Genomic DNA, 27,570 nt, shown 5'->3' with positions numbered 1-27,570 from the left:
AAAAAACTCAGCTTTCCAGAAAAAATATAAAAAAATATATCGCCCTCTATCTTTAACCGAGAAAACTATGAAAAACTGACTCAATCAATAACAATCAATAACTACTATCGAAATTAGAATAAAGTCCTTTTTGTTAAGTTCACAAATTCAAGTCGTATTTTGTCATATAAGTGAACCAGTGTAAGTATCTCCAACATTTGGTCCGGTACGAACCGGATTCCGGAAAAAGTTTCTGTGAAGTTGAGAAAAGCCAGAGTGAATCCACATCTTCACATTGTTCATTGTGCGTTGAACAATAGAAGCTGGAGTTGGCGCTAAAAAAGAGAGCTGCTATATCGCGGAGGACAGGAAAATTCATCGTCCGCTGATTTCATCATCACCGCTGCACGGATGCTGGGAGGAAATTAGGACCACGCGGAATTTCTGAGGTTGAACAATTGGAACAATTGGAACAAAGGCTAAGTAGAACAAAGCAGGTATGTCTGTGGTGCGCACCTGATTTGCATGGACAGGTCGCCATTGCGAAAGTGAGAAACGTGGTTCAAACAATAGGTTGAATAAATGAAACAATAAAATTGATGCATACATTCTGTGATTTACAATATAATTAATTAATTGTCTGAGTTGAGCCCTGGATTGATGTATCTCAAATTTTATAATTGATATTCTCTGTATGTTTCTATTGGTGGTATCGCGAGGTGGTATCGCGTATTTTCGAGTCGACAGTTTTCTGAATCGCTACATTTACGCGCTGTCAATCACAATTTATTAGTGATCAATCGATTTTCGTGAATTCGAGAATTGTTTCCGGGTAAAAGTGGCGTCAAAGTGCGACGCATTTCAAGCCGGATGTGAAGAAGGTATTTTTCAACAGTGAGGGCTGTATTATTCGGTGTGAAGGTGAAAAAATATATTTCGCATAGGTTGCTGTCGACGCCGCCACGCCAACACACACTTGAATTGGGATGGATTCTCTGTTGTTGATCTGAGTGTTCTTTGGAGCGTTGTTTTCCACAGTGTCGACTACTTGGAAAATCAGGGAATTCAAACACTCTCAGTGAATATCAGGGAATTTCGTCACCAATCAGGGGAAATTCTGCAATTCGTTTTAATTACTATGAGACTTCTACTTTCGCACTGTTTTTGTTGACATTCAACCAATTGCTTTGCGTTAGGAGAAATGGAAGTACAAATATTTAAATTTAAGTCTTTAATTTAAGACTCATGGAAGCGACTGTTGGTGTTTGTTCTTGCAACACAAAGTTGAGAGGGGTGAATAGCGGTTATAACCGTAAGACACATTATAAAAATTTGACTCGATAAGAATCTCTTGAATTATAAAATACGAAATTTGACTCATGTGATAGTGGTAGGGATTGTATCGACTGCTTTATTCGATTCACATAATACTAATTTACATTGTTTCATTATTTTCGCATAGAGGTATGATAAAATCATTCTGTCATTCTACTATACAACCATTCTCTTCCAACTGTCAATTGAGCTTGAGCTTGGGTAGACTGTACAATTCGTAGTTGCTTTCCGTGATTGACCTGAACCAACCAAATTGCACAAAGAACACACAGAATGACGCTTGTGAACACACATAATGACGCCCGAAAATGTGTAATATATTAAGATATATTCTGTTATTCATCATGCGTACGCTTTATAGAACTCAAATCGGAGAATTATCTTTGGGAAACCTGAGAAGGAAACCGAGAGAACTGATCTCGAAACAATCGTCCTCCTTCATGATATAAACTAACACACCAAAGCTATTTCCATAGTTCAATATTAGTCCAATTTTGATAGATTTTGATGAACATTTTGATCAACCTCTGTACGAAAATGTGACCACAAGGATCGTATGCAATCGCGAGAAGTAAACAGCTACACATAATTGCACTGTTGCAGCTGCCAGTGACCCTCCGCCACACCAACAAAACAAGCGAACAAAATAGACTACCTCCCGACTTAAATTTTTTAACCTAACATTATAGGTAGCTACAATTGCGCGACCGTATACAACTCCTACGGCAGCACTTTCGCACTGAGAATTGAGCCATGAAATAAAAACACGAAAGCAGAGAGCATCAAAAAGAAAGAGACAAATTGATACTTAGCAGTGTTCCATTCTTCCTGTCGCTCACGAAACGATCATTCGATCATCAAATTAATCATTAGCAGCTCCTCTCATTCAGAGGAGAGCAAGGAGAGCGCCTCGAGCAAAATGGCACTTAAACACGAAACTGTTACAATCAGTTAACACTGGAATCCAATCAATGAGCACTGGATTTGCAAAATGTTTATTTTTTAGTATATAGCATATAACCTCTTTCTATTACACAACTCAAACACTTTCTTTTATTTCTACTGCTATTAAAACTTCTAATCACGGATATCAGCGAACAAATCGCTATTATTCTTGCTCATCGAATTACTGGAGAGCAATACGCGCTCAAAGAGAAAGTAAAGCACACACACAAAAAAGCCTTAGCATCTTCAAAATGCGTTTCTAATTAGGTTAACACTATAACATCAAAATGCTTCTAGAAACTTTAGATAGTTTCTCTGTAACACAAATCATGTGCGTCGACTTGTATATTATTCATTTTTTATATTTTATTTTACACGACCGTAATTGAAACACACTGCAATCAACAGATATCGCGGGAGGAACAAAACGCGTTTGATCGTGCCGAAAACGGTTCCCGGAATAAATCGCCACAGAAAACGACTGCAACAGAAACCACCGCTTATAAAATGTGTAGTAGGCTATAAATATTGTGGCGCGGTATTGTATTTCAAAACAAGAATTAACCGGGCAAACGTATCGCCCCAGGCAAACGTAACGCCCCGGGCAGACGTATACCGTCCGACGCTCGCTAGAGCTCGGTCGGACATTGCTAAAGGATCGTATCCTATGTTTCAAACTAACCGGGCAATCAGTGGATCCCAGGTTTGCGTGCGAGACACCGCCGCTTCCGACGGCGGGTCGGCGGTGGACTCGGATTGCGTCATCTTGGCGGCATGGGCCGCCTCGATTCCTTATCCTCGCCAAATGGGGACTTCGTCCCCATTACATTGTCCTCAGAATAAATTTCGAAAAACGAGAACAAGAGAATAAATTTATAATAGAAATGTGAGGCACATGATGTTTTTCCCGCGCCAAATATTTCTAGCCTACTACACTTTTTCTAAGCGGTTGTTTCTGTTGCAGTTGTTTACTGTGGCGATTTATTCCGGTCACCGCCGAAAACATATACGGAGCGACGAAAAATGCGTCCATACCCGATGATTGCCCGACGGAGACTCTCCATTCTCTTCCAACTGTCAATTGATACGAAAGTAGGGAGCTCTGGCAATTTAAAGTCAATGTTTTTACAAACTGCTTCATATGTTACAGATAACAGATATACAGAAAGGTTGAGAAGGTTGAATTAGGTAGTGATAAAATGAGCTACATGATAATGTTTGGCATGAATAACACTATAAAAAACCAGTAGATGGATCTGAATATATGGTTTTGGGATAAATAAAAGAGGAAGGACTCGTTACATGTACTTGGAAAGCACCGGGAAAGAACCCTTCGAACAACCGGTATCGTTGGATGACCTCAACTTAAATTAACGGCTGAAGTTGGTCTTTCAAAATAGAAAAGAAAATCTCGTGGATTTAGGTAACTGGGGATAACATATTTCATATTGTGCATTCAAATATGGCATTCGTTACACTGGTTCAGATGTACCAGATGTTTACGGAATTTTTTCCATCGTAGAAATAATCTCCTGTCCCTGGAAACATGGAAACGCCAACGTTGAGCGGGTGTTTTCCAATTACGATATTTATTTTAGAATGACGATACGATATTTATGATACAGTGTTTCACGCTAGAGAGATACCATCAATCATCTGGAATTTTCTATGATTTTGCTGGAAAATCGGACAATATCAGGAAATTTTTTCTCGTTCGGTCGACACCCTGTTTTGGGAGCGTTGAAAATATAATTTTTGTAAGAGATACTAAATAAATACTTGGGTATTCAGTAAGTTCAGTATTTCAGTGTTGCTCAAGACAGCGAGCAATCAACAATACATGTTATTTCTGAGAGTTAATTTGAAAATCTACTCAAACTGGTGTTTCATTGCTTCTCGGAACGTTCGCCTCCCTCACACCGTGAAAGCATTCGTAAATCGGCCCTTATTAGTGCTTTCAAATGTGTGTACTAAATAGTTTTATTTTTGAGCTTCTATAATGTTTGTTTCTCGTTGATTATAATTTTGTAATTCTACGTTAACAATGCGGTCGTGTCTTGAACGTCACTTTCCTCTGTTTTTTTTCCGGCCGGCGACACCATGACTAACACGTGGCTCCTCTGGAAAAAAGGTTAAGTAAAGCGAGACTATGTTCAGAACTCTACAGGAGTAGTATTTTATTTTAACATGATTCATTTTTCTAAATGGTAATTCGATCGTATAAAAGAATTTGTTCTAGCTCTAATACCGAAAAACCCAAAATGTATAAAAAGAACGTAGAACTGACATTTGTACCGATAAACTTTCCAAACCCGGTTCCCATTATACCGTTAAACTTTGACTTTCACAGCGTGCACAACTTTCACCAACGCAACCAACCGAATTTCCCGTCAACCGCATCTAATGCGATAATTACAGGATGCCAATAATCACGGTCGCGCATTTTAATCACTTCTCTAATATCCTCTCTTGTCTTCCCGCATCCGCTGCTGCGTCTCCCCCGGACAATCACATGTTGACACCTTTCGCACCCAAACTACAAATTTGGTTTCGTCCCAGGCAGCAGAAAAAAGCCACTGGTGCCGACGACCGTCGCATTTAAATGACACCCCGGTGGATTTCTGGAGGAACGTGACCCGGGCGCAGAAGGACTGTCGCATACTAAACTACGACTGGGACTCAATCAGCTCCGAGCAATCACTGGTAGGTGTTTAGCGAATCATTTTAATTAGCGATGGATGCGGGTGTAATTGTACTTTGCATTCCTATCTTATCGTTCTGGTGGGCTGAACACTGAATACAGCGGAATTTGAGCTTGCCCCATAATTTGTCCGACGTGGCCTGCAGTGCGTGGGAATTTGACATCAACGATAGTCTCGGGAACACATGGGCCTCAGAGTGGAACTTGGTTTGCGACAAAGAATATCTCAGGGATGTGGCTGAGATGTTTTTCCTGGTTGGAGTAGCTACCGGAGGAATAACCAGTGGTGTTCTGTCCGATAAGTTCGGTCGAAAAAAGATGCTATTCATTTCGGCAGTGCTGCAGTCGATATTTGGTAAGTTTGTGTTTCATATTGACCACAGGTAATGATAGAACCGAAATGTTTCAATATTCGACAGGTCTCGCTTTGTACTTCGCCGATTCGCTGGAGTTTCTGCTGGTTCTACGAGCGCTCCTGGGGATCGTGTCCGTCTCGGTGACTTACGCCGGACTGATTCTCGCCATCGAGTATGTGGATGGCAAATGGAGAACCATTGCCGGCATGTACAATCTTTTCCCACTACCAGTGTCTTACATTATGACATCGGGTATTGCGTACCTAACCCAGGACTATCGTAGCCTACAGCTGTGCATTGGATTGCCGGGTGTGTTCCTGTGCCTTCTGTGGTGAGTGTGATCTTATACTTAATTCAGGGCTAGATTATAAATAAAATACATGTAAAAAATATCTGTTTTGCAATAACACCCAATCTGTAAAATAACGCAATAACTACAGTCGGCAAAAAATTAGAGGAGCGAGAATTTTTACTGAATTTTTAAACACTGTTAATTTGTGAATAATTCACACATGGAAAAGTGATGTACATAACCACCATGAATCCACAAATTTTTAATTTTTTTTTCTAGCCAAATTAACAACGAATACATTTAGCCAAATTATATGGCTTTCATTTGCTTCTCAGTGGGAGTGAAAGTAGATCAGTAAGTTCCAGTAAGACCTATCTACCAGTACTACAGAAATATTTTTGATTTAATGAAAAGTCACTCTTTTGTTTTGATTACCAATAATTCAAAAAATTGTTATCGCACAGCAAATCAGTAGTCTGTTTTGGATTTCGATGTTTTTACCAATTCGAAAAAAGTACCGAAAATACATTTGTACTTATGTTAGAAGATGTTTTACCGATGTTGTTTATAATTTAACCAACCATCTACGACAGATCAATATGGATGCTGGTATGTTATTGGGTCTTACGTAGCCTAATCGGCGTAATTCTATACTGCCGTTCTACGCATAGTTGTCCCATGTTACTTTTAACCAATTTTCAGTTTTCTTCATAAAACGATGTTTTTATTAATCAACTTCCGGAAAACACAAAAAAAAACAATTGTTTGTTCCAGTGTTTAAAAAATATAAGGGGTTGTGTCTAGGACACGACCGCATTTTCGACATTGAACTACGAAATTATATTATCCATTCCGTTTGTTTATTACTCCGGATGCTAAGCGAATGGTCCGATTTGAACCGGCTTTTGTCGTATTCGTCTCTTCCCGCAGATCAATATAGCAGAGAGAAAAATCCGAAAGTTTACGGAAAACTCTGAAGGAAGGTCGGAAAATTCGGAAAATTGAATTCCCATATGTTCGAAAATTACATCATGATAAGCGTTGTTAGTTCATTCGATGTTTTCGCCAACAAAATTGATCAACAAAGGAGGTGAAAATGAATTTTCAGGCGAAATAACGTACTCCAATATTTTCTATCAATATAAATAAAAATGGAAGGCCAAAAGTGTTGCTAAGCGCAAAACGCGAAGAGGGAATGCTCTGATTTGAGTCGTCTTTATTCTGAAGTATTCGTCTCTTCCAGTGATATGTAAAATTTTAAAAATTCTATCAAACATGTATTCCATGCATCGGGGAAACTTGTTATTGGCAAATGATCCAAGAATTTTGAACAAAAATTTTGTCTGAAAATCTAGATATATATATATATATATATAAAAATGGATTTCTGTCTGTCTGTCTAATTCTTATGGACTCGGAAACTACTGAACCGATCGACATGAAAATTGGTACGTAGGTTTTTTTGGGGTCGGAGAAGGTTCTGATGATAGTTTGAGACCTCTCCCCCTCTCTAAGGGGGAAACACAAATTTCTGCATTACTCGAGAATTAATCAAGCAAATGAAACGAAATTTGGCATGTGGAGGTTTTAGGGTGCAATAAATGATTCTATGGTGGTTAGACATTCCATCCCTCTCTATAAAGGGGGCTGCCATAGAAATGAAACACAAATTTCTGCATAACTCGAGAACTAATCAAGCAAATTGAGCCATATTTGGCATGTGGAGGATTTAGGGAGCACGAAACGTTTCTATGGTGGTTCGACACACCTACCCCCTCTCTAAGGGCATGGGGCTGCCATAGAAATGAAACACAAACTTCTGCATAACTCAAGAACTAATCAAGCAAATGGAGCTAAATTTGGGATGTGAGGGTTTTTGGGTGCGAGAAATGTCCATATTTCAAAATTCTGTAAACCCTTCCATATTCGCTCTGGCATGGAAATTTCCCGTATGCTGTAGTCACCTTCTTTGTCGTAGCACACTTTGATACAGAGTACTTCCAGTTTCGCAATATCTTCCATTCATTCCATTTTTGTATCGAATTGCATGTGTATATGTGTGTGAAATAGGTCGCTCGCTACTGTGATTTCAGGTCAGGTTAGGTAATGAATTATAGAGATATAAAATTTTTTCAGTTCATTTGTCTCTAGCCTTGAAAAAGGCCCTTGGAAAACTTTACTCTTCCAGCAATACACCTCCACCTTCATTGCCTTGAGACAGGGACTCGATCCCTCGCCGTCCAGATCGCCCAGCAACGATGTTGTACAGTCGGTGTCCTCACGAAGAAATACTGTAATTTCAAATCGCGGATAGCATATTTATACCAAAAAAGTCGAAAACGGACCGAAACGAATGTATTAGTTGCTCGTTATTGACGGTACGGGTAGGTAAGCACACAAATCGGCAGAATAAATGTATGGGAAAATTGGAATGTTTCCAGTTTTCATTAATTTAAACTAAACGGTTTAGGGAATTGTAATGTATAGCATATCAAAAGCATACGTTAACTTTATTTCATAAAAACGTGACCTGTTTTCTGATTTGGCACCCGTCCTGAAAGACGTAGTTCTACGTCAAACAACAACATCAAGCTCAATTGTCCCATGTTGAGATGCTAGGCATATCTGTTCCACCATGTATTTTTTATAGATCCACAACAAATGAATCGGTTCAAGTACAAGATTTTTATGTCGCGCTTTCTGTCGGATTATTGCACTCATTTCCGGATTGTAAGAACGAACTAATTCTCGAAAAAAGAAAAAAAGTTCAACAGAACACGTGTACACTTTGTTAGCGGATGCCTAATAACAGTAAGATTTATATTCTGCAAAGGTGTTGTAGAGCGATATCACTACAATACCGATGCTACTTGCTACGGCACCAATTGTGTTTATTTTTTATGTTATTAAACTGCTGTTTTAGGCATAATACATTACATTACGTTCATTACATGTTTCATTTTGATAAATTTAACAAACACGATGATTTTATGCATGATCTTCCACGAAAAACACAAAAACAAATTGTTTGTTTCCAGTATTTAGAAAAACAACATCAAGTTCAATTGATCCATGTTGATATTCTAGACATAACTGTCCCACCATGAATTTTGAGCCCAAGCTTGATTGATTCAAGAGAGGGGATATTGTCACATGTCATTAAACAACAGTTTAGTGCTTATAAAAAAACTCGATGTATTGCTAGACTAAACTGACCAGACGTCCCGCATTTCAACAAAATGTCCCGCGTAGGATTATGTTTGTGCTCCCGTGGCCGAGTGGTTAGCGTCATAACTAACATGCCGGGTGTTCGGGTTCGATTCCCGTTCTGGTCGGGGGAATTTTTCGTCAAAGAAATTTCCTCTGACTTGCACTGTGATCACGCGTATTCTCTAGAGCTTGCCACTCAGAATGCATTCAAGGCGTGTTATTTGGCATAGAAATCTCAACTAAGTACTAATAAAAATGACGCAAGTAATACTACGTTGAGACGGCGAAGTTCCTCTAGGAACGTTAGTGCCATTGAAGAAGAAGAAGAAGAAGGATTATGTTCCGCGAAACGTCCCGCATTTGGCAAAAGGAACGAAAATGTCCCGTGAATCAATACATTTTTTTTATCCCTTTTGTTTATTTTAGGCTCATTAGCATTTTAGCTGTAACAGAGCCGAATTTTAATCGTGTACATGTCACATATTTATCATATCTATAATTAGCACATTACACAGTTGCCATTTTTCGGCGTTAGAATATTCCCTTCTATACCATTGCAAATGGTACATATTTACACAGTAGCCATTTAGGCGAAAGAGTTTTCTATCTGTTCTTCCATTATCCACAGTAAAGACTGGACAGCGGAGACAGTCGTTGATCCATTGTTGAGTTATTTATAGAACAGCAGCCCGATATTTCTGCAGAGCAGAGCAGTTGTATGGATGAATCGATCTTATTTCGACCGTGGATCGATCTCCATCGCTGATGATTGTTGCGTGGACGTAGTTATTCTGTAACAATACAAAGATGGTCAATGGGGGCCCTGAGTTTTGAACTCACGATCGATCGCTTACAAAGCGAACGCGCAACCAATGTGGCTACGGAGACCCCCACTCATCAATACATTTCAGTATTACAATTTGATCATGTTGATTTTCTGAACCTGAATGGATGAACCCCGAAATAAAACTTTTATTTGTCAGACCGTTCAAGGGCGCTTCCAATGCATTCTACGATTAATACGTTGAGCTGGTTTCATCGCACCGACAGTGGACTTTTTGTTTAGAGAGTGTCAACAGGAAACGACAGCAACAAAATCGGAAAATCAATTATAAAGATTTGATTTTTATAAAGATTTATTTTTAAGATTTTTATAAAGATTTATAATGATTTTTATAAAAGTCCCCTATTGATCCGCAGGGACCAACGTGAGTCAAACGAAAAGTTCATCTTTGGTCCTCTAGCTCGGTCAGGGCTTAACGTGTTAAATGATCCGGATGAACTAGTGTATGCTGGACAGGAAGAGGCAGGGTTGTTTGATGAAGTATCGCAAATGAAGCAAATGTTGGCCGGAACCTCAATCATGGCTGATGTTCTTTTACCTTTCCGTGGCTTTGATAGTCAGCTATTTCTCCATTTTGGCCATTCGCTTATAAGTTTTCTATAGGCCGCAGCTGGGGCATGTTGGGAAGGGTGGCGGTCTACGCGACAATGTTTATATCCAGCCGATCCATTATCCATTCTCCAGTGATCTTTTGGCATAATGGGCTGATCCCCGTTTCGGCATAAAGACCACATCACCTTCGCAAGTTTAGGCAAGCACTTCGTACTCGTTCCCCGTTCACCATATGATTAGAAAGAAGGGCGGCTTGGACATTCTCTTCTCGTCTATCAGAGAAGGACCTTCCCCGAGAAATTGATGTGGATGATATATTTGACATCATCGCTTACCTGGGGAACGTAAAGTACCCGGTCCCCGGCCATTCGTTGAATTCTAGCATCAAGCACGTCTCGTCTTCCATTATGAGCACCTAAAAGGAGTTTTTCACTTCTTTCGTCGGAAAGAAGTTTTTCACCAGCACCTGAAGCTACTCCTTCTGGGTGATTGCCTGCTGCTCAGATACTGCCGGTCTCGTCTGACGCTTCCGCATAAAAATGTCCATTTTGGCCAGATTCTCCTTCACCGTTTGGCCGGTTGTTTCGATTTACCGGCTTAAGGAGTGACAGGGAGAGGATGTTGTAAATACCAGATCGGCTATGTCTGGCGGACACAAAGTGGCTCAGGATGTCCAACTCCTTTACTGTGGGGTGAAGCTGATAGTATGAAAAAATCTTGAAGTTGATTGACAATGCTGCTGCTGCTTGTAAACAGTCTTGAATAATTTTTGTTGTAGGCTTAATAAACGTAGTATTTTAGGAAAATTTGTTCCATTAAATTAGTTTTTGTAGTTTTTTTTTCATCGCCATCCGAAAATAGTCCATTTTTTAATGCATACGTTAACACTAAATTGGATGAAAAATGGATTGAAATTTTCGGGTATTCCATTCGGTAATTTGAAGAAAATTGTTGAATTTGAATCGTGCTTGCCAGGCTTTAATGCTCTAACTGAGCCAGTGATTTTCAGGCGTAAACAAAATCTAAACCACCGAAAAATCACAACTGAATGACGATACTTAGAAAGAAATAATACAGATCAGGTTTTAGTTGCAAGGACACATGTTAAGTGTTTCACGAATAAATGAGAATCGCTAAACTATGGTTTATTTTCACATAACGTATATACATAACGTTTTGTTTTTTGTGTCCCGCGTTGGACCTTTGACCATCTGGTCACTTTATGCTAGACTGAAATGGTTAAAGCTTCTGGTAGGCAAATATGCTTCAAAACTTTGATTGCGTTTTTCTCAGTTGCTGATTTTGGAACATGGGACAACTATGCGTAGAACGGCAGTATAGTGAAAATAAATTATATATTAAGGTAAGTTGTTTATTACTCTTTATTATTCAATGTATTGTCCATAGTTTCCACATCGCCGGCGAGTTGTTTGAATGTGCGCAATGAATTATTGAAATTCTTCAAATCACACAAGCTAGGATTGCAAATTGAAAATCACACTATTATCATCAATCCTGATAAAACAACAGCTGCAGAGCACGTGTGTATATCCAATGCGAATGTTGTTGAAGAGATATCTGGCGACAGCACTGCGACGCAAAAAATTGTGATTCGAAGATAAAACAATAATATGGAGTTCATCATCGATACACATCGTTCATACGATGCTTTCTTTCTTCTTCATCGATGGTACTAACGTTTGCCGTCTCAACGTAGTGACCAGCTCTACAATATATGTGACAGTGCCAGTCACAAGGAATCTCTTTAACGAAAATCCACAGGCCGTTCTGAAGGGACAACACGGATATTGCGCAAATTTTAAAAAACGAGATCCCGCCACAGACTCTTCATTCACTATGAACATCATTACTCATTTTGAATTAATATTTATGAATATATGGTTATAGGTCTTTACTGATCTCCATTGCCACATTATGCGTATTCGGTCCCAGACGTTGCTGGATGTATGAGTTGAATGGCAAAAGCGAGGATTACTTCATACGCACATTTTCACTTTGGTTAGTCGACAAAATACGCTCTGAGGAAATCGGTAGCGTTATTTCCTCTGAAATTCTCGATTCGTCTATTGAAAAAATCTTGGCCTATATCCTTACAAGATCAAATTGACGCAAAAACTGAAGCCGCTTGACCATCAGAAGCGTCGTATGTTCGTGAATTGGGCTGAGCAACAACTTGAAAATGATCGGGATTTTCATCGAAAAATCATCTTCAGCGATGAGGTACATTTCTGCCTGAATGGCTTCATCAATAAGCAAAATATGTGTCATTGGCCAGGCAGCAATCCACACGTACTCCATGAATCACCATTGCATCCCGATAAAATTACGGTTTGGTGCGGTTTATGGTCCGGCGCCGTCATTGGGCCGTACTTTTTCCGTGATTATCAAGACCGGTACGTTAATGTGAATCGGAATCGCTACCGCTCATTGATAACCGAATATTTTTGGCCCGAATTGAAAGATATTAATATTGATTTTCTTTATTTATTTTTTTCATTTCACGACAAAAATATATTATTTTTTCACTTTACATTTAACTTTCAAGAGATCCAACATGTATGTTAATGAAAAACATTGAATTAAGAAAAGTAATGGTTTTCTTTTTATCGGCGATCTTGGCGCTCCATTCCTCGGTATGTCAAACATGCGCACCGTCACTTTCGGCAGCATAAACATCAAAGAAACTTCCGTTCAAATCGTTTCATTCGTTTTATTCTATCGATAACATAAGATCGATTCTATAGATCGATAAAACAATTGAACACACTATCAATATATTGATTGTTTTTAATTTTAAAACAACATATCCACTAGCAATAATGTATATAGCAGAACAAAGTTTGCAGGGTCAGCTAGTAGATATATAAAATTTGCTTAAAAACGATTTTCCAATTTTTCATCTTCCCAAATGGTTTTTAATAGCATTTGCAGAATATAAACCTGACGTAGACTAAGACGCATCAAATCTGATACTGACAGTTTCAATCCATTGTTCCATAGGTACTCGTGTTAAATCGTGAGGAACGGTCACCAAATCATTTTTATTTATATAGATTTAATTAATCACTTTCTTCTATGTTTTATCAACAATAGATGAAGGTAGATTCCCGAATATAGAGTATAATACTAAATTGAATGACAAAAAATATGGAAAACCCATACGATGTGGGTATTGGGTACATGTTTCTTACCAGCCGAAGTCGAATATCGTATTCCGATGCCATTTTGGAACGTATTACACATATCACACTGCACAATGGTCCAGGAGATGCATTTAAGTGGAAATTAGCATTTAGGCGGCTCGCACACCGGAGCAAGCTAGCAAGCTGCAATACGCAATATGCAACAGGCAACATATTTTGTTGTTCTTCGCATACCAGAGCAATAAAAACGCCTGACATTATGCAAACAATCTACTTAATGTACGAAACATGTCAAATTATGAGCGATAAGTTGCTCTTCAACCGACACGTCGTGTTGCCAGCGATATGTGTTGCTCTGTAAAGGCGATAACGATATCGTATTGCGTCGGTGTGCGAGATCAACAAAAATTGGAAAAGTCCATTGGCGATAATATTGCTTATTGCATGTTGATAGTTGCTAGTTGGTCATTGCTCCGGTGTGCGAGCCGCCTTAGAGCTCGACAGTTATTCTCTAGACAAAAACTGTCTTCGACAAAGTTGTTACATATGATAGAGCGCTCATTCTCATGTTGCCAAAAATAGGGTGACCTGTTGGCAACATTTTCGATGAAACAAAAAATCTAACTTTCTTATCTCTATAGATAGAGGTAAATATAGTTCGACAATGTAGTCCGTTATTTAAAACATCTTTGTAGAACCATTTTTTTTCTATCTCTTGAAATAACCGATATAGCGCGTTTTTCCTAATTTGCGTTGGGGTCACCATTAAAAAAACTTGTTTTTTGCTCTAACTTTTATATTCCAAATTCTGCATACAACCTTATTTCATCGACAATTTTGGTCACCCTATTTTTGATAACATAAAAATGAGCGCTCTATCATATGTAACAACTTTGTCAGTTTTTGTCTAAAGAATAAATATCCAAGGCTCTGCATAGTCATAGTCTACTGAGGATAGTCAGCTGACTATCTGACTGACTATATCCGTATTCAGTTAGTACACCCAGATTTACGGCCCAAAATGATTCGCAAGAATTCTTTTTTTGAAGTCGATATACAACCATTCCATGCCAAACAAATATAGTGATTCTCTATTTTCGTGAAAAGTGGTTGTTTTGTTTTTTGGCACCCTTGGGATCCCTAATGAAAAAAAACGAGTCTAATATTTAGCGATAAGGAACAAAAATACCAATTTCAATGGAAATCTGAGTACCATTATATTGGTTTGGCATGGAATTGCTGTATACATACACATATTTTATGTAACATGAAGTTGTTTCATTTTTGTTTATGGATTATTGTTGGTTTTTGGAGTCTGTTATTATTTTATGTTCAAATATATGTACTTGTTATGTATGTATTTTTAAATGAAATGAAAAGATAAAATGCATTTTGAATGATAAACATATTCAATAAATTTGGAATCAATCGTATTGAATTTGTATGGATTTGTATTAGAATAGTTGATTCCTTATACGACTTTTCGCTTTGCGGCCAAGTTTCGTGGAACGAATCTAGGCCGTAAAGCGAGGTATGGGTGTAATGACTTTTGGCTTCCTCACGCAGTTTCTCCGCCAAAACGACTGAACAGTCAGTCGGGCGTTTAGTCGCTATCTCCCTCTACCGACACGATTATATCATTCCATTCTTCCCAGTCAAATTGTCATCATTGCATTTTGAAGTGACTTCCCCCAAAACGAATTAGTTTCTCTCTTTCTCTCTCCCATGTACGTCTTCTTCTTCTTCAATGGCACTAACGTTCCTAGAGGAACTTCGCCGTCTCAACGTAGTATTACTTGCGTCATTTTTATTAGTACTTAGTTGAGATTTCTATGCCAAATAACACGCCTTGAATGCATTCTGAGTGGCAAGCTCTAGAATACGCGTGATCACAGTGCAAGTCGGAGGAAATTTCTTTGACGAAAAAATCCCCCGACCAGAACGGGAATCGAACCCGAACACCCGGCATGTTAGTTATGACGCTAACCACTCGGCCAAGGGAGCACATGTACGTATGCATGCATTGATGTTTGAGTTCATCGTGGTTTGACATACGCTACAGGTGAGCTAGATTATTTCGTATCGTACATGAAAATTACTCAAACGTATAAAATAGCGTGCAGTGTGTATGCGCTATTTTGCACGCAATTTACCAATACTAACGCGAGGACCTTTATAGCATACATGATAAATGTCTCAGTTCGTTGGTTTGAGTTCACGATGGCTAGACAATAAACCGTCCATTGATAGGGTAACTTCTTTTTTTGCATCAGAATTCATGTTTTCGTTCCTCTTCATATGGACATAAAAATAAGTTTGCGTACGCGGGTATAACATTAGTGTTAGGGGGAAATGGAAGTGTGGATTGAAGTCAGTTGAATGATGAGGCAGATTTGTATTCATTAGTCGAGTCAGTTAAAATAACCACTGACTGGACTAGTTCACCAGTCATCCTCGCTAGTCAACGCTAGTCAATTCACTTTCTAGTCAAGTCACTTTTTGTTGTGGGCGACTGCCGAAGCAATGCTACTGAGAGTAGAGTCGGTCTACATTTTTCACTTTAGAAGATTTCGGGCTCTGTAAATATCTCCCACAAAGTTGTTTTTTAACTAAGTTGCATTAGGGTAACCATGAAAAAAACCGGTTATTTTACTCTAACTTTTATATTTAAAATTCTACATAAAAATTATCTTCGTACGACTCTTAGATCATATTAATTCCAACATTTTGCGATGCAGAATTTGTCAAGATCTTAATCCTGTTCGATGTGATTGATGGGTTTTCACCAAAAAAACTCATGATTTCAATTTTAAATAACTCAAATACAAAAAATAACATATCTCTGAAAATCACATATTATATAGAGTGAAGTTGGTTCTTTCAAATTCCGTTAACAAACATTTTTATGTTTGTCTCAGAAAGAATGGCAAGCAATTGAAGAGAGCGTATTTTTTGGGATGAAATATCAATAACTTTGAGTGAAGTTGAGACATTGACAATTTCTGCATCGCAAATGTTTTGATCAATATGTTCTAAAAGTCTTTCGGAGACAGTTTGTATGTAGAATTTGAAAAATGAAAGTTAGAGCAAAACACAGTTTTTTAATGGTGACCTCAACGCAAATTAAGAAAAAGGCGCTATATCGGTTATTTCAAGAGATAGAAAAAAACTTTGTTCTACAAAGATGTTTTAAATAACTGGGAATACAACATTGTCGAACTATGTTTACCTCTATCTATAGAGATAAGAAAGTTATTTTTTTTATTTCATCGAAAATGTTGGTCACCCTATTTTTGGCAACATGGAAATGAGCGCTCTATCATATGTAACAACTTTGTCTAAGAAAGTTATTGTCTAGAGAATAACTGTCGAGCTCTAAATGCTAATTTCCACTTAAATACATCTACTTGACCATTGTGCATTGCATAGAATGCATAACGACGAAAAAGTCGATTTTGTTCATTTTGTCGCTTACGTCTCCTATACAAACATGGTCAGTTGAGGGTACCTACATCGACTATCAAAATTTCAGAAAAAATTAGTTTTACGAACCCCCTTAAATTGGAGTTGCCAGTATTCGTTTTTTGGGGAATCCCATAATTCCATGTTTCTTTTTATCAACATGGGCAACGATATAAAGGGTGTGTCACATCAAATTGCATCACGGAAAAAACGCTGTAGAAATTCGCCCAGTACACCGATCCTTTTGAAAATTTTAGACAGTAAAATAAAAACTATTAATAACTTTTGGCATTTTCTTTTTATTCATACTTCGAGCCCAAGCCCGTATGCTCGCACCTTCCTCTTTACCCCGTCCATAAGGTTCTGTACAACGTCAGGTTGTAGTTTTTTTTTGAACAGAAATCCATTTTCTCTTGAAGTCCGCCTCCGATTTGACAACTGTTGGGTTCTTCCTGAGGGCCTGCTTCATAATCGCCCAATATTTCTCTATTGGGCGAAGCTCCGGCGCGTTGGGCGGGTTCATTTCCTTTGGCACGAAGGTGACCCCGTTGGCTTCGTACCACTCCAACACGTCCTTTGAATAGTGGCACGAAGCGAGATCCGGCCAGAAGATGGTCGGGCCCTCGTGCTGCTTCAATAGTGATAGTAAGCGCTTCTGTAGGCACTCCTTAAGGTAAACCTGCCCGTTTACCGTGCCGGTCATCACGAAGGGGGCGCTCCGCTTTCCGCAAGAGCAGATCGCTTGCCACACCATGTACTTTTTGGCAAACTTGGATAGTTTCTGCTTGCGAATCTCCTCCGGAACGCTGAATTTGTCCTCTGCGGAGAAGAACAACAGGCCCGGCAGCTGACGAAAGTCCGCTTTGACGTAGGTTTCGTCGTCCATTACCAGGCAATGCGGCTTCGTCAGCATTTCGGTGTACAGCTTCCGGGCTCGCGTCTTCCCCACCATGTTTTGCCTTTCGTCGCGGTTAGGAGCCTTCTGAACCTTGTATGTACGCAGGCCCTCCCGCTGCTTGGTCCGCTGGACGAATGAACTTGACAAATTCAGCTTATTGGCGACATCCCGGACCGAACTTCTCGGATCACGTCTAAACTGCTTAACTACGCGCTTGTGATCTTTTTCACTGACGGAGCATCCATTTTTGCCGTTCTTCACCTTCCGGTCGATGGTTAGGTTCTCGAAGTATCGTTTTAGTACTCTGCTGACCGTGGATTGGACGATTCCCAGCATCTTACCGATGTCCCGATGTGACAACTCCGGATTCTCGAAATGAGTGCGCAGGATTAATTCACGACGCTCTTTTTCGTTCGATGACATTTTCCCAAATTTACGAAAAATTGACAGTGAAGCATGGCCAACGTGATCTATACACTCTTATCTGATTATAAGCGATAGCTGAAGATATAATTCCTAAAAATTAAATTTCTACAGCGTTTTTCCGTGATGCAATTTGATGTGACACACCCTTTATATACAATTGCATTCATTGTTTCGTGAGAAGCATGCACAATTCAACATAATCGGAATGTTTTCTGATTTGGAATTTGATCCTGACGTGACCGCAAAAAGTAAGCGTGGTGTTCGGAGGACAACAAAATACGAAGCGGAAGTTATAAAAAGAGCAAGAGTCAATGGAAAGGTATAAAAAATATGAAGGGGAAAGGATGTTCCAGCTGTGACATTACTCAAACGATTTGAGAGACAAATCATCTCTCGAAAAACCCATGCTGAAAACTCTAATTGACCCTGGTAATATAACAAATTTCGTCGACTCCCGTAAAAGTATCCCACTATACCACATCGAGAAAATCGAGGACATCAGGAAATTGAATGCCTATATTCCGGATGAAGATTATATAACACAAAAGCCCGAGATGAATCCAATTCAGGTAACAAGGTTCAAGTTACGAATTGAAAAAAAGTATTTTAAAATATCCTCTATCTTCCTTTTTGTATTCCTTATGCATTAAGAGTAAAACAAACAATACTTATCCATCCAAGGGCATAACTTATAAACAGCCCCGTTCTTACTTGGTGAACATTTAAAGTACATAAACTTGAATTGAGTCACTTCAAACCCGCTAAATATACCGCTGATTTCTCGTTTGTGTGAGAAACCCCCTAAGACCACCAACTTTGAAGCGTTATATTTTGAGCTTAACCTGTTATAATGATAAAGTAGTAATCCCCAATAATATGTTTTGGGTCTAATGACCGAACCCCATACCAACAAATTGGAGGACCCAGTCAACATTTTTAGAAAAACAGTTTTAGTCGTTTTCTTGCAGGTGCTCCAAATGGACTTATGGGGTTTCTCAAACAAACGATTCAAATGTTTAAGATGCTGCATAAGTTGGATTACGAGAACCACCCTGTCATTAAAACGACTAATACTTTAGTAGAAAATAATATTGATGTAATTTTAAAAACTCAACAAGACGATGAGTGTGCGCAAGATGAAAAGAAAAAAGTACAAAAAGTACAAGATGAAAAAATTCGGCAAGTAAATGCATGATAATGTGTTTGAGGGTACAAGTCCTTCAGGCACGTTTTAAATTTATCTGTATTTTAAACATATACGCAATTTAACACGAAAGAAGTCATCATCAAATTCATGTCCAAACATGCTCCTCATATTTTACTATATAAAAAGTTTGCCCTTAGGTTGAAAATTCATTTGCGTTCTGAAATACGATGGAGCTTGAACGAAAATACACTCATCTACTAATTTAATTCAAGAGATTACAACGTGTTTACATAGCTAAATAAAATGAACTAGAATAAAGTGGTTGGAAAAGAATTTACAAAATGCTTGATCACCTATGTGCATGGAGTAACAAAAAAAAAATATTTCAGGAAAGTTGAGATGGGTCGCGAAGAGGGAAGAATGTTATTCAATTTATTATAGACTAACAGATTTTCTCTCCAGTCGGACGAGTCTACATTACCCAGCAATGAAGCTCTGTTGTTAGTGTATGTTCGATATGTTAAAGATGGAAATATGTGGCATGAAATGATTTTTGCTACATATATGGAGACTGATACCAGGAGAAAATCGAACTTTCAGGCCGTGGAACGATTTTTTTTACCGACAAATCTATTCCATGGAACTAATGGCTATTCCATAGTCACTGATGGTGCACATCTATTGTTGGTCGTCGTCGTAGTTATACAGCTCACTCAAAGTCTCAACTACGTGAAGTACAACTGGTCATTCACTGCGTGATTCACAGACAGCATTTAGTAACAAAAAATCTGAGCTCTTGATCGCATCTGTCTTTACTATATGATATAAGTGCTATCATCAAGATTCAAAGCAACCCTTTAAACACTCGATTATTTGCTCAGCTATATTAGTAAAACGACGAAATCTTTTCTCGGTTACTTCTACACGCTGGGGTTCGCTGACCACCATGAGGCTGTTGCTTAGCAAGATTTTCAGCTTTTTGAAATTTGTGTTTCAGCTGCAGGGTAACGACTTCAACTTCAACTTCTACTTTAAAGAATATTCACAGTTTCCGCATTTGTCATAATAATCACAAAAGCTTCAATACAATATTATAATACCATATGTCACTCACTCGGACGCATTACACAAGTATTTTACTAAGATGTTTTAGGATCTTCAAAATTTTTAAATTCCTCAATTCCTTACTATATCACAACCATGGAATGAGCCAAGGTGAAAATGCAAGAGAAGTTTATTGTCATCAGCACAGATGAGGAGCTCAAGCAGGAGTACAATCAAGATTGTCTTAAGTTCTGGTTACAACGCAATATTGAAACACAGTATCCTGCGTTGTTGGACATTTCTGAAAAATTTCTTCTCGTTTTTTCATCATCATACTTTGTCGAAAAAGACTCCACTGTTTTTACAAACAACCTTAAACCGAAGGAACCATTTGAAAATCAGTGAACGCGGAGATTTAAGGCTTTAAATAACCAATATTGAACCGTATTTTTATATTTTGGTAGTTGCGGATAAATTGGTTTGTGATTTGAATGATTTTATAGTTTGTGAGTAATCTGTATTAATTATTATTAACTACACTTGATACATTCTAAATTTTATGTATACTTATTTTGTTCAATATGATGAGAAATAATTTTTTTCTGTGTTATAGTAACTTCAAAACTTTTGGCTGGTTTGCCACATTACTTCCATTTTTTTGGAAGTTCTTGCGAGTTTTTCAAAAAAGCTGAATATACAAGAATTCGTGTTCATCTTTTGTTGACAAATCATAGAACAAAGTTTATTTATATGTTTTGAAAAGGAACTGAAAATACAATATTAATGTTCAAAAGTCGGTAACCACAAAAAGACAGGTTTTGTCACGTCACAAAAGTATTGGGCTAGTTGCCAGCGCATTAAACTGTAAAATATTATCCAACTGAAGATTCTCGTAGGAAATTTTCTCAATTTTAAAACGAGAAAAAAAACTGTTCTTAGTGATTCAAAACGTTGTCACGTCACGCTGGAATGGATCATAAGTGTGGAGCGCTTGAACGAACATTCTCAACATTCTCTTTACATTGGAAGTTGAAATTCGATCAATTGAAATGAAACGCCTATGAAACAAAAAACCGTTTCTATACTGGAGATTCATTCTAACGAGAATTTTGTTGGAGGTGTTTAGAACACATCCTTGAGAAAGTTGCGATATGACACTAATACCGGTTTATCACTGTATATAATTATCAATATAAAAAACATAGCTAGTCCGTATCATCGAACCATATTGTCGTAACTGAAATTTAGCTCTTACACCAATTGAATATTTGTGCATGATGCTTCTAAAGAACAGATCTATCAATATTCGAATACACCCTTTTTGTAAAACAATGAATACGCTTTTACTCCCAAGGTTCGTTCTCCCGGAATCTCCCCGGTGGTTACTTTGCAAGGGCCGCATTGCTGAAGTAAAAGAAGTAGTGCGGAAAGCAGCCGCTTTCAATAATCGACCATTGCCGGACAATTTGGACAAGCTGCTGAAGCCGCCGACGGATGAGGAGGACAAAATGGCCGGCGTTTGTGATCTGTTCCGTTCGAAGTATCTGCGATTGGTGACGTTCTGTTTTTTGTGCATTTGGTTCACCATGAATCTCGTGTACTATGGACTGGTGCTCAACATCAACACCTTCGGTGGTAACATCTATTTGAATTCGGTGAGTAGCCAATAGCAATGTAGCGAGCGTGTGCAACAAGATGCTGATGTAGCATCCATCGATACGAATAGCCTAAAGGTAGGCACGAGGATAAATTGACTTGTTGCTGCAAAATTGTTATACACCATTCATGGAATGGCATTTTTTCTTTCGAACCAGGTGCTCGCCGGGGTGGTGGAAATTCCAGCCATCGCACTTGCCATGTACATCATCAACCGGACTGGCAAGAAATGGCTTTTCTGTGCGACATTTTTCTGTGCTGCTCTGGCCTGTCTTAGCGCTGCCATGGTCGAAGGAAGAGCGGAGTACCTCTCACTTAAAATTACTTTCGTAATGATAGGTGTGTATTCCGAAATGTCTTCTTGAAACTGATTCTTTTGCCTTTTTGGTACAAACTGTAATGATTTGATGCTATTGACGCAAACAGGAAAATTCACTATCAGCGCCGGAAACACAATCATGCCAGTTTACACAGCGGAACTTTACCCAACGGCGATCCGGAACGTGGGCGTGGGAGCGTGCAATCTTGCAGCAGGATTTGCTCTCGTTATTACGCCGTATCTCTCATTGTTGGTAAGTGGCCGCATGCTTCTCTCGTTCTGAATAGCTAGCTTTGCGGGAGCCTAAAATAACGCACTATTTCTGTACAGAACAAAATCGAGGATCATCTGTTAATGTCCCTACTGACAGCATGGTGTATCTTCGGAGCGATTGTAATCGTTTTTCTGCCGGAGGAAATGCAGCATCATGATCATGAGGAGCGTGAGGAGGAAAAGTATGTATCAAAACAATAACCGAAAATGAATTTCGTGTTGAAGAGTATGCTTAAAACCAACAGAGAAATTGACACTTAAGTAGTTACCTAAACATGCCTCTCGGTGCTAATACTGAGAGAAATTGCTACTACTGCCATTACTAGGAGATGTTTTAAATATCCTCAAAGTGCGTTTCCACTACTGGGAGAGAACTGGAGAGGACTGGAGGGAACTGAAAAGAGCGATTGCACACAGAGGGCAAGATGCTGCGCAAAAAAAGTGTTATATACTTTGACAATTAGTAACCGTTTAGAATCTGTCAATTACCGTGTAAGTATTCGGAATTCGCTCTGCGGATATTAAAATGATATTTTTGTATTGTATAAAATGGGAAGCAATCGATGTTTTGTAAGGCTAAAAGCATAGAAGCATTTATCATATAGGATCTGGTACAGAGACAAAAAATCGATATCTCATTTCGATACCATAATACATGAGAAAACAACAGTCATTACCAGTTTTACACAAGATTGAGCTATTTGAAAATTGCATATTTATTATGAAAAATTACACAGATCGTAATAGCTGACGAATTTTTCGATAATTGTTCTGGCTGGTCCAGTAAGGTTTTATATACGCTATTTGAAGAAAATGTACACATGACAATTATTTACACACACACGCATATATATTTCTATATTTGTATACGTTGATCGAGATACAACCACACCACAATAGACATATATATTTAAATATATTTATAAACGTGTTACTTCCGTACGCAATTTTCTGTATTGTATAAATCGACACAAATTCTCACAAGCATTCACAACCCACATCGTAAGGCTGTCTTGTTAAGTGTTGCTGTTCAATAACATTGTGAAAATGAGTGACTGATGAAATCTTTTGACCACGGATATCATCATTTCATCGGGTCTAAATCTGGACACAGTATTCGGTAGAAAAACCTCTTTATAATCACGATACTTGCATCGTTAGTCCGCGTTGTGAGTGTACCAATATGTACCAATATAAACAAATTGATCGACTACTTCAAATGTATCCTTATCGATCACCACGGCAGTTCCAACACCAAATCTCTACCACAATGAGCGGCGCATAGTTTTGTTGGGAAACAATGTTTAAGCATTCTCAACCACATTTCATTGTACGAGGCTTCGCTATTGCTGATTAGTCTTCAGATTACGTATCTGAATTTATCCCCACTCCGATAACTATACTGGTACACGTTAAAAAAGATTTGAAGAGAATTATCTATAACTACACTACAGTCTATAACTTCAAAACAAAGAATCTGTCTCGACTCTTTGATGATGTCCATCGAAAATACAATTGTACTGATTTTTTTTATAAAATATCAGAACAAAATATGAACAGACCTCTTAAAACCCCAAATTTGCAATATTTCTCGCTTTCAATTCGTATGGTACATAATTTCTCTGCTTTTGGATGTATCCTGCGGCTCTAGGTCGTTTAGAAATTGTCGAATCGAGTTGTTCCCTCCCAACGTTTCTGCAAGCTCTGGAAGCTTGCGTTTGGCACGAATCTTAATCATGTAATGTCTCAAATTCATCAAACTTCAAAATTATTACTTTTGAATTGTCCATATCATTCCCTATAATTTTTTTCGATGGTGTTGAGACACCATAAACTTCCACGAGTATTCGACGCGCTTCAGTTGCAGCACTTCTCTTCCAACAGAAACAGAAAATCAAAACTCCCCGCAAATGACGCTTATTTGCAATGAACTCAACGCAGTAAAAATTGAACTTGTTGTGCAAAACTCTAAGACTTGCATACAATATTAGGTTGACAGATGTCGAAACTTCACAATTCAACAAAAATCAGCTGTCGTCGTCAATTATTTATATAACTTTGACCCATCTTGTGCAAACGAAACGAATTAAGTTGCACACCCAATAACTATCTGCGCTTATAGTTTAGGCATCGAGAGACTGAGCGTTGTCATGCTGTAGAAACACTTTTTCGTGCATCTGCTCGTATTGCAAGGTACACTTTTACAAAGCACGAGTTTTGATAATAATGTTCAAGGATCTCGTAGATCGCCTTTCTTTCTACGATGAAATGACAATACATTTCGTTTTCTTTGGCACATGCGTAAGCTGACAGAAAGAAATATTGGAAAGAAAAACCTACAAAAAATTACCCTTCACTTCGTTATGCTTCTGACTGTCCATTCGAATTGATGGAAAATCAATCTGCGCTAGTTCATTTGCGGAGAATAATAAAAAAAGCTAGTTATTACGTAATGTATTCCAGTCAATATTAATAATTTCAACCGATAGTTATCTGGAAAAAAGAATGGTTCTATAGTTATGCAACGTTGTGTTTTTCAAAACTCTAACTTTAAATTTTGTGATAATTTAGAAGTAACAGAGCTGCGCCCCATCAAAGGAAATGAAACCGTGATGCCTGATAACAGAAAAATAATTCTATAGTGTGCAACTAATATTGCGAATCTGATTGGATGTGGTGAATACGGACCACGTGTCAAACCACAAATGTCACGTCTTCCATTCACATGCATGCTGATGCCGAACGATGAAACATTTAACCAAAATCATTTACAATCTTGACTCACACAAAATTGAATAGTCATTGGTTTTTTTTTATCAACATTTCAACAAGAGGTACGATGTGAGGAATACTTGCTGTGTGACAAAACAAAAATAACGCTACATAGCAACATTTTATTTGCATGTAGTAGGCTGAGGTCAGCTCAGCAGATATAAGGAAAACACATAAAAATAACAAAAACCAAAAATGATTCCAAAAACACCCAAACACAAAAATTATCGATGTCACATTGTAATTTCTCAACACATAGGAACCAAAAAGACAATGTGAAAAATAGCTTGGTAGAACTGCTTTCGGTGTTTGTAATCTATTGGTATTTTAATCATTATTCATCAAGTAAACATAAAAAAAACTTTGGATGTACTTAACTATTTATGGGCGGGTAGCTTCGTACTAATATATCTAAAGCTGAGGGAAGAAAAGGGAAATAATATAATTTGGAGAACATTTTTAGCAACGAATAATGAACATGAGTAACAATAACTGTTATGTATTTATGTGTGAGGCCGAGTGTCCGAGTTAGCTTAGGAGTTTAGGTGTGAACAAAGTTTTAAAAAACCATGGCGATGTTTGTATCTCAACTAAAAGTTCAGCTGTCGTCGAATATTATAGGGTCCTGGATGTAATAGCAGATAGAAACAGTTATAGAACCTTGAATGGGGGCATTTATACAACAGATAGGCCACGCCTAATGTGTTTGTTGAGAGTATGGTATATATTTTTATGTACATTTTCATGCTCTGGTACTTAACCTGAAAGCGTAAGAAGCAGAATATGCTTATGTGTAAATGTATTCAAATACTAGATGATCATTATGAAAATCGTACATCACCGATAAGAGGGTATCAGTTCATGGAATAGAATAGATTTTTACAAATGTGTACATAATCCCGATTCCATCATTTGTAATGCCAAAGGATCAAACAATTCTTAGAAGAAACTGAAGCAAGTTAAATAAATTTTAATGAATGTGCTAAGTAGATCAGCTATCGTTTCATTCAATTCCGAAAAATACCTTCATCTATCTTTCGACACAGCACTCGAAACCACAACTGAGCGACGGATTTACCAGACAGCAAATATCCGAGATATTCGTCACGGCCCAGCATCTATTACCTCATCTGTAAGCACAGGTGAGTATTACCTGTGCGAATGTGATGCGAAAAGTGTGACGGAAATTTATTAGGCTCACTAAACGAACAGCTGTTTGACAGAGTGACAGAGCTTGTATTTGGATAATTCATTTTATTATTCGTGCAAAATTGGATGTTCATAATTGGTGATGCATACTAGCCATAACAATATATTTCGTGTGTGGTGGATTATGCTGCAGGCTGCATCTTTGGAACGATGACCTTATAGCTTTTCATATAAAAAAGCGTGACCAAATACTACGATCAGTCATGAGATGAATTAACTGCAAAGATTAAGATACCAATTACGACCTCAATAACATTTTCAGAGATTGTTTTCGAAAGTCGAACGTTGCATGATTCGTATTATCCGGGATAAAAGACGACCTGTTCATGATATGCACGATACAGGATTCAAAAGAAATCTGGACAAATAATCAATACATGATTTCTTGTTCGTCTGCGGATGCCTCGATCAATTCAAATGAGGATGTGCAGTGTTCTTTCCCGAAGTTATTGCGAATCAACGTTAGGCTTCTCACGACTGTTCAATTCGCAATCCAATTATTAGTAACCGGGCGTGTGTGATTGTAAGTGACTGTACATCCTGTTGAAGAACAACGTTGAACGGGAATTTTCCCGGGTCACGAAACTGTTGTTGGCTTAATCTTTGATTTCCTTCGGCAAAATCGTATGGGTTATATTTTATTACAAAAACATGATTACAATGATTATTACCACTAGAACTATCGACAGTTTTTATATACCTACTAGCTTCGCCCCACCCAAAATGGATTTTTTGTTATCAACACCGTCAAACATTCACATTTTCTTACTAAGCGAACTATCGTTGGTCCAATCGCAGAACTATCCATTGGTTGATCTTCTAATTGACCCTTTAAAATTTCCTTTTTATATGAATTTCCTAGTACTTCCAAAACTCCAAAACTCTTCATCATAATATTACATTATTTTCAGACTCAATTTTCGTTCAAGATTTTGTTAATCCCATGCAAATAACATGTTTCTCCATTATATGTAATACAAGTTTAT

At 38.1% G+C, this 27,570-nt stretch overlaps 1 protein-coding gene across 14 annotated transcripts in view; it reads left to right on the top strand.

Annotated features, from left to right (window-relative positions):
- Positions 1-26,366, top strand: part of LOC129775055 (solute carrier family 22 member 21) — a 119,396-nt gene extending 93,030 nt beyond the window's left edge. For all 14 annotated transcript variants that reach the window (XM_055779253.1, XM_055779249.1, XM_055779252.1 and 11 more), the window contains 8 exons: positions 4,819-4,962; positions 5,063-5,315; positions 5,380-5,647; positions 21,710-22,010; positions 22,170-22,350; positions 22,438-22,583; positions 22,661-22,785; positions 22,849-26,366. In XM_055779253.1, the coding sequence (XP_055635228.1) occupies positions 4,819-4,962; positions 5,063-5,315; positions 5,380-5,647; positions 21,710-22,010; positions 22,170-22,350; positions 22,438-22,583; positions 22,661-22,785; positions 22,849-22,864 (1,434 nt within the window). In that variant the 3' untranslated portion in view covers positions 22,865-26,366. The remainder of the gene's footprint in view (positions 1-4,818; positions 4,963-5,062; positions 5,316-5,379; positions 5,648-21,709; positions 22,011-22,169; positions 22,351-22,437; positions 22,584-22,660; positions 22,786-22,848) is intronic.
- The last annotated feature ends 1,204 nt before the right edge of the window (positions 26,367-27,570 follow it).

The sequence above is a fragment of the Toxorhynchites rutilus genome, chromosome 3 (genome assembly GCF_029784135.1).
Source record: "Toxorhynchites rutilus septentrionalis strain SRP chromosome 3, ASM2978413v1, whole genome shotgun sequence".
Taxonomy (NCBI): domain Eukaryota; kingdom Metazoa; phylum Arthropoda; class Insecta; order Diptera; family Culicidae; genus Toxorhynchites; species Toxorhynchites rutilus.
Note: the sequence above shows the minus strand (reverse complement) of the source record. Positions and strands in the feature narration are given on the sequence as shown.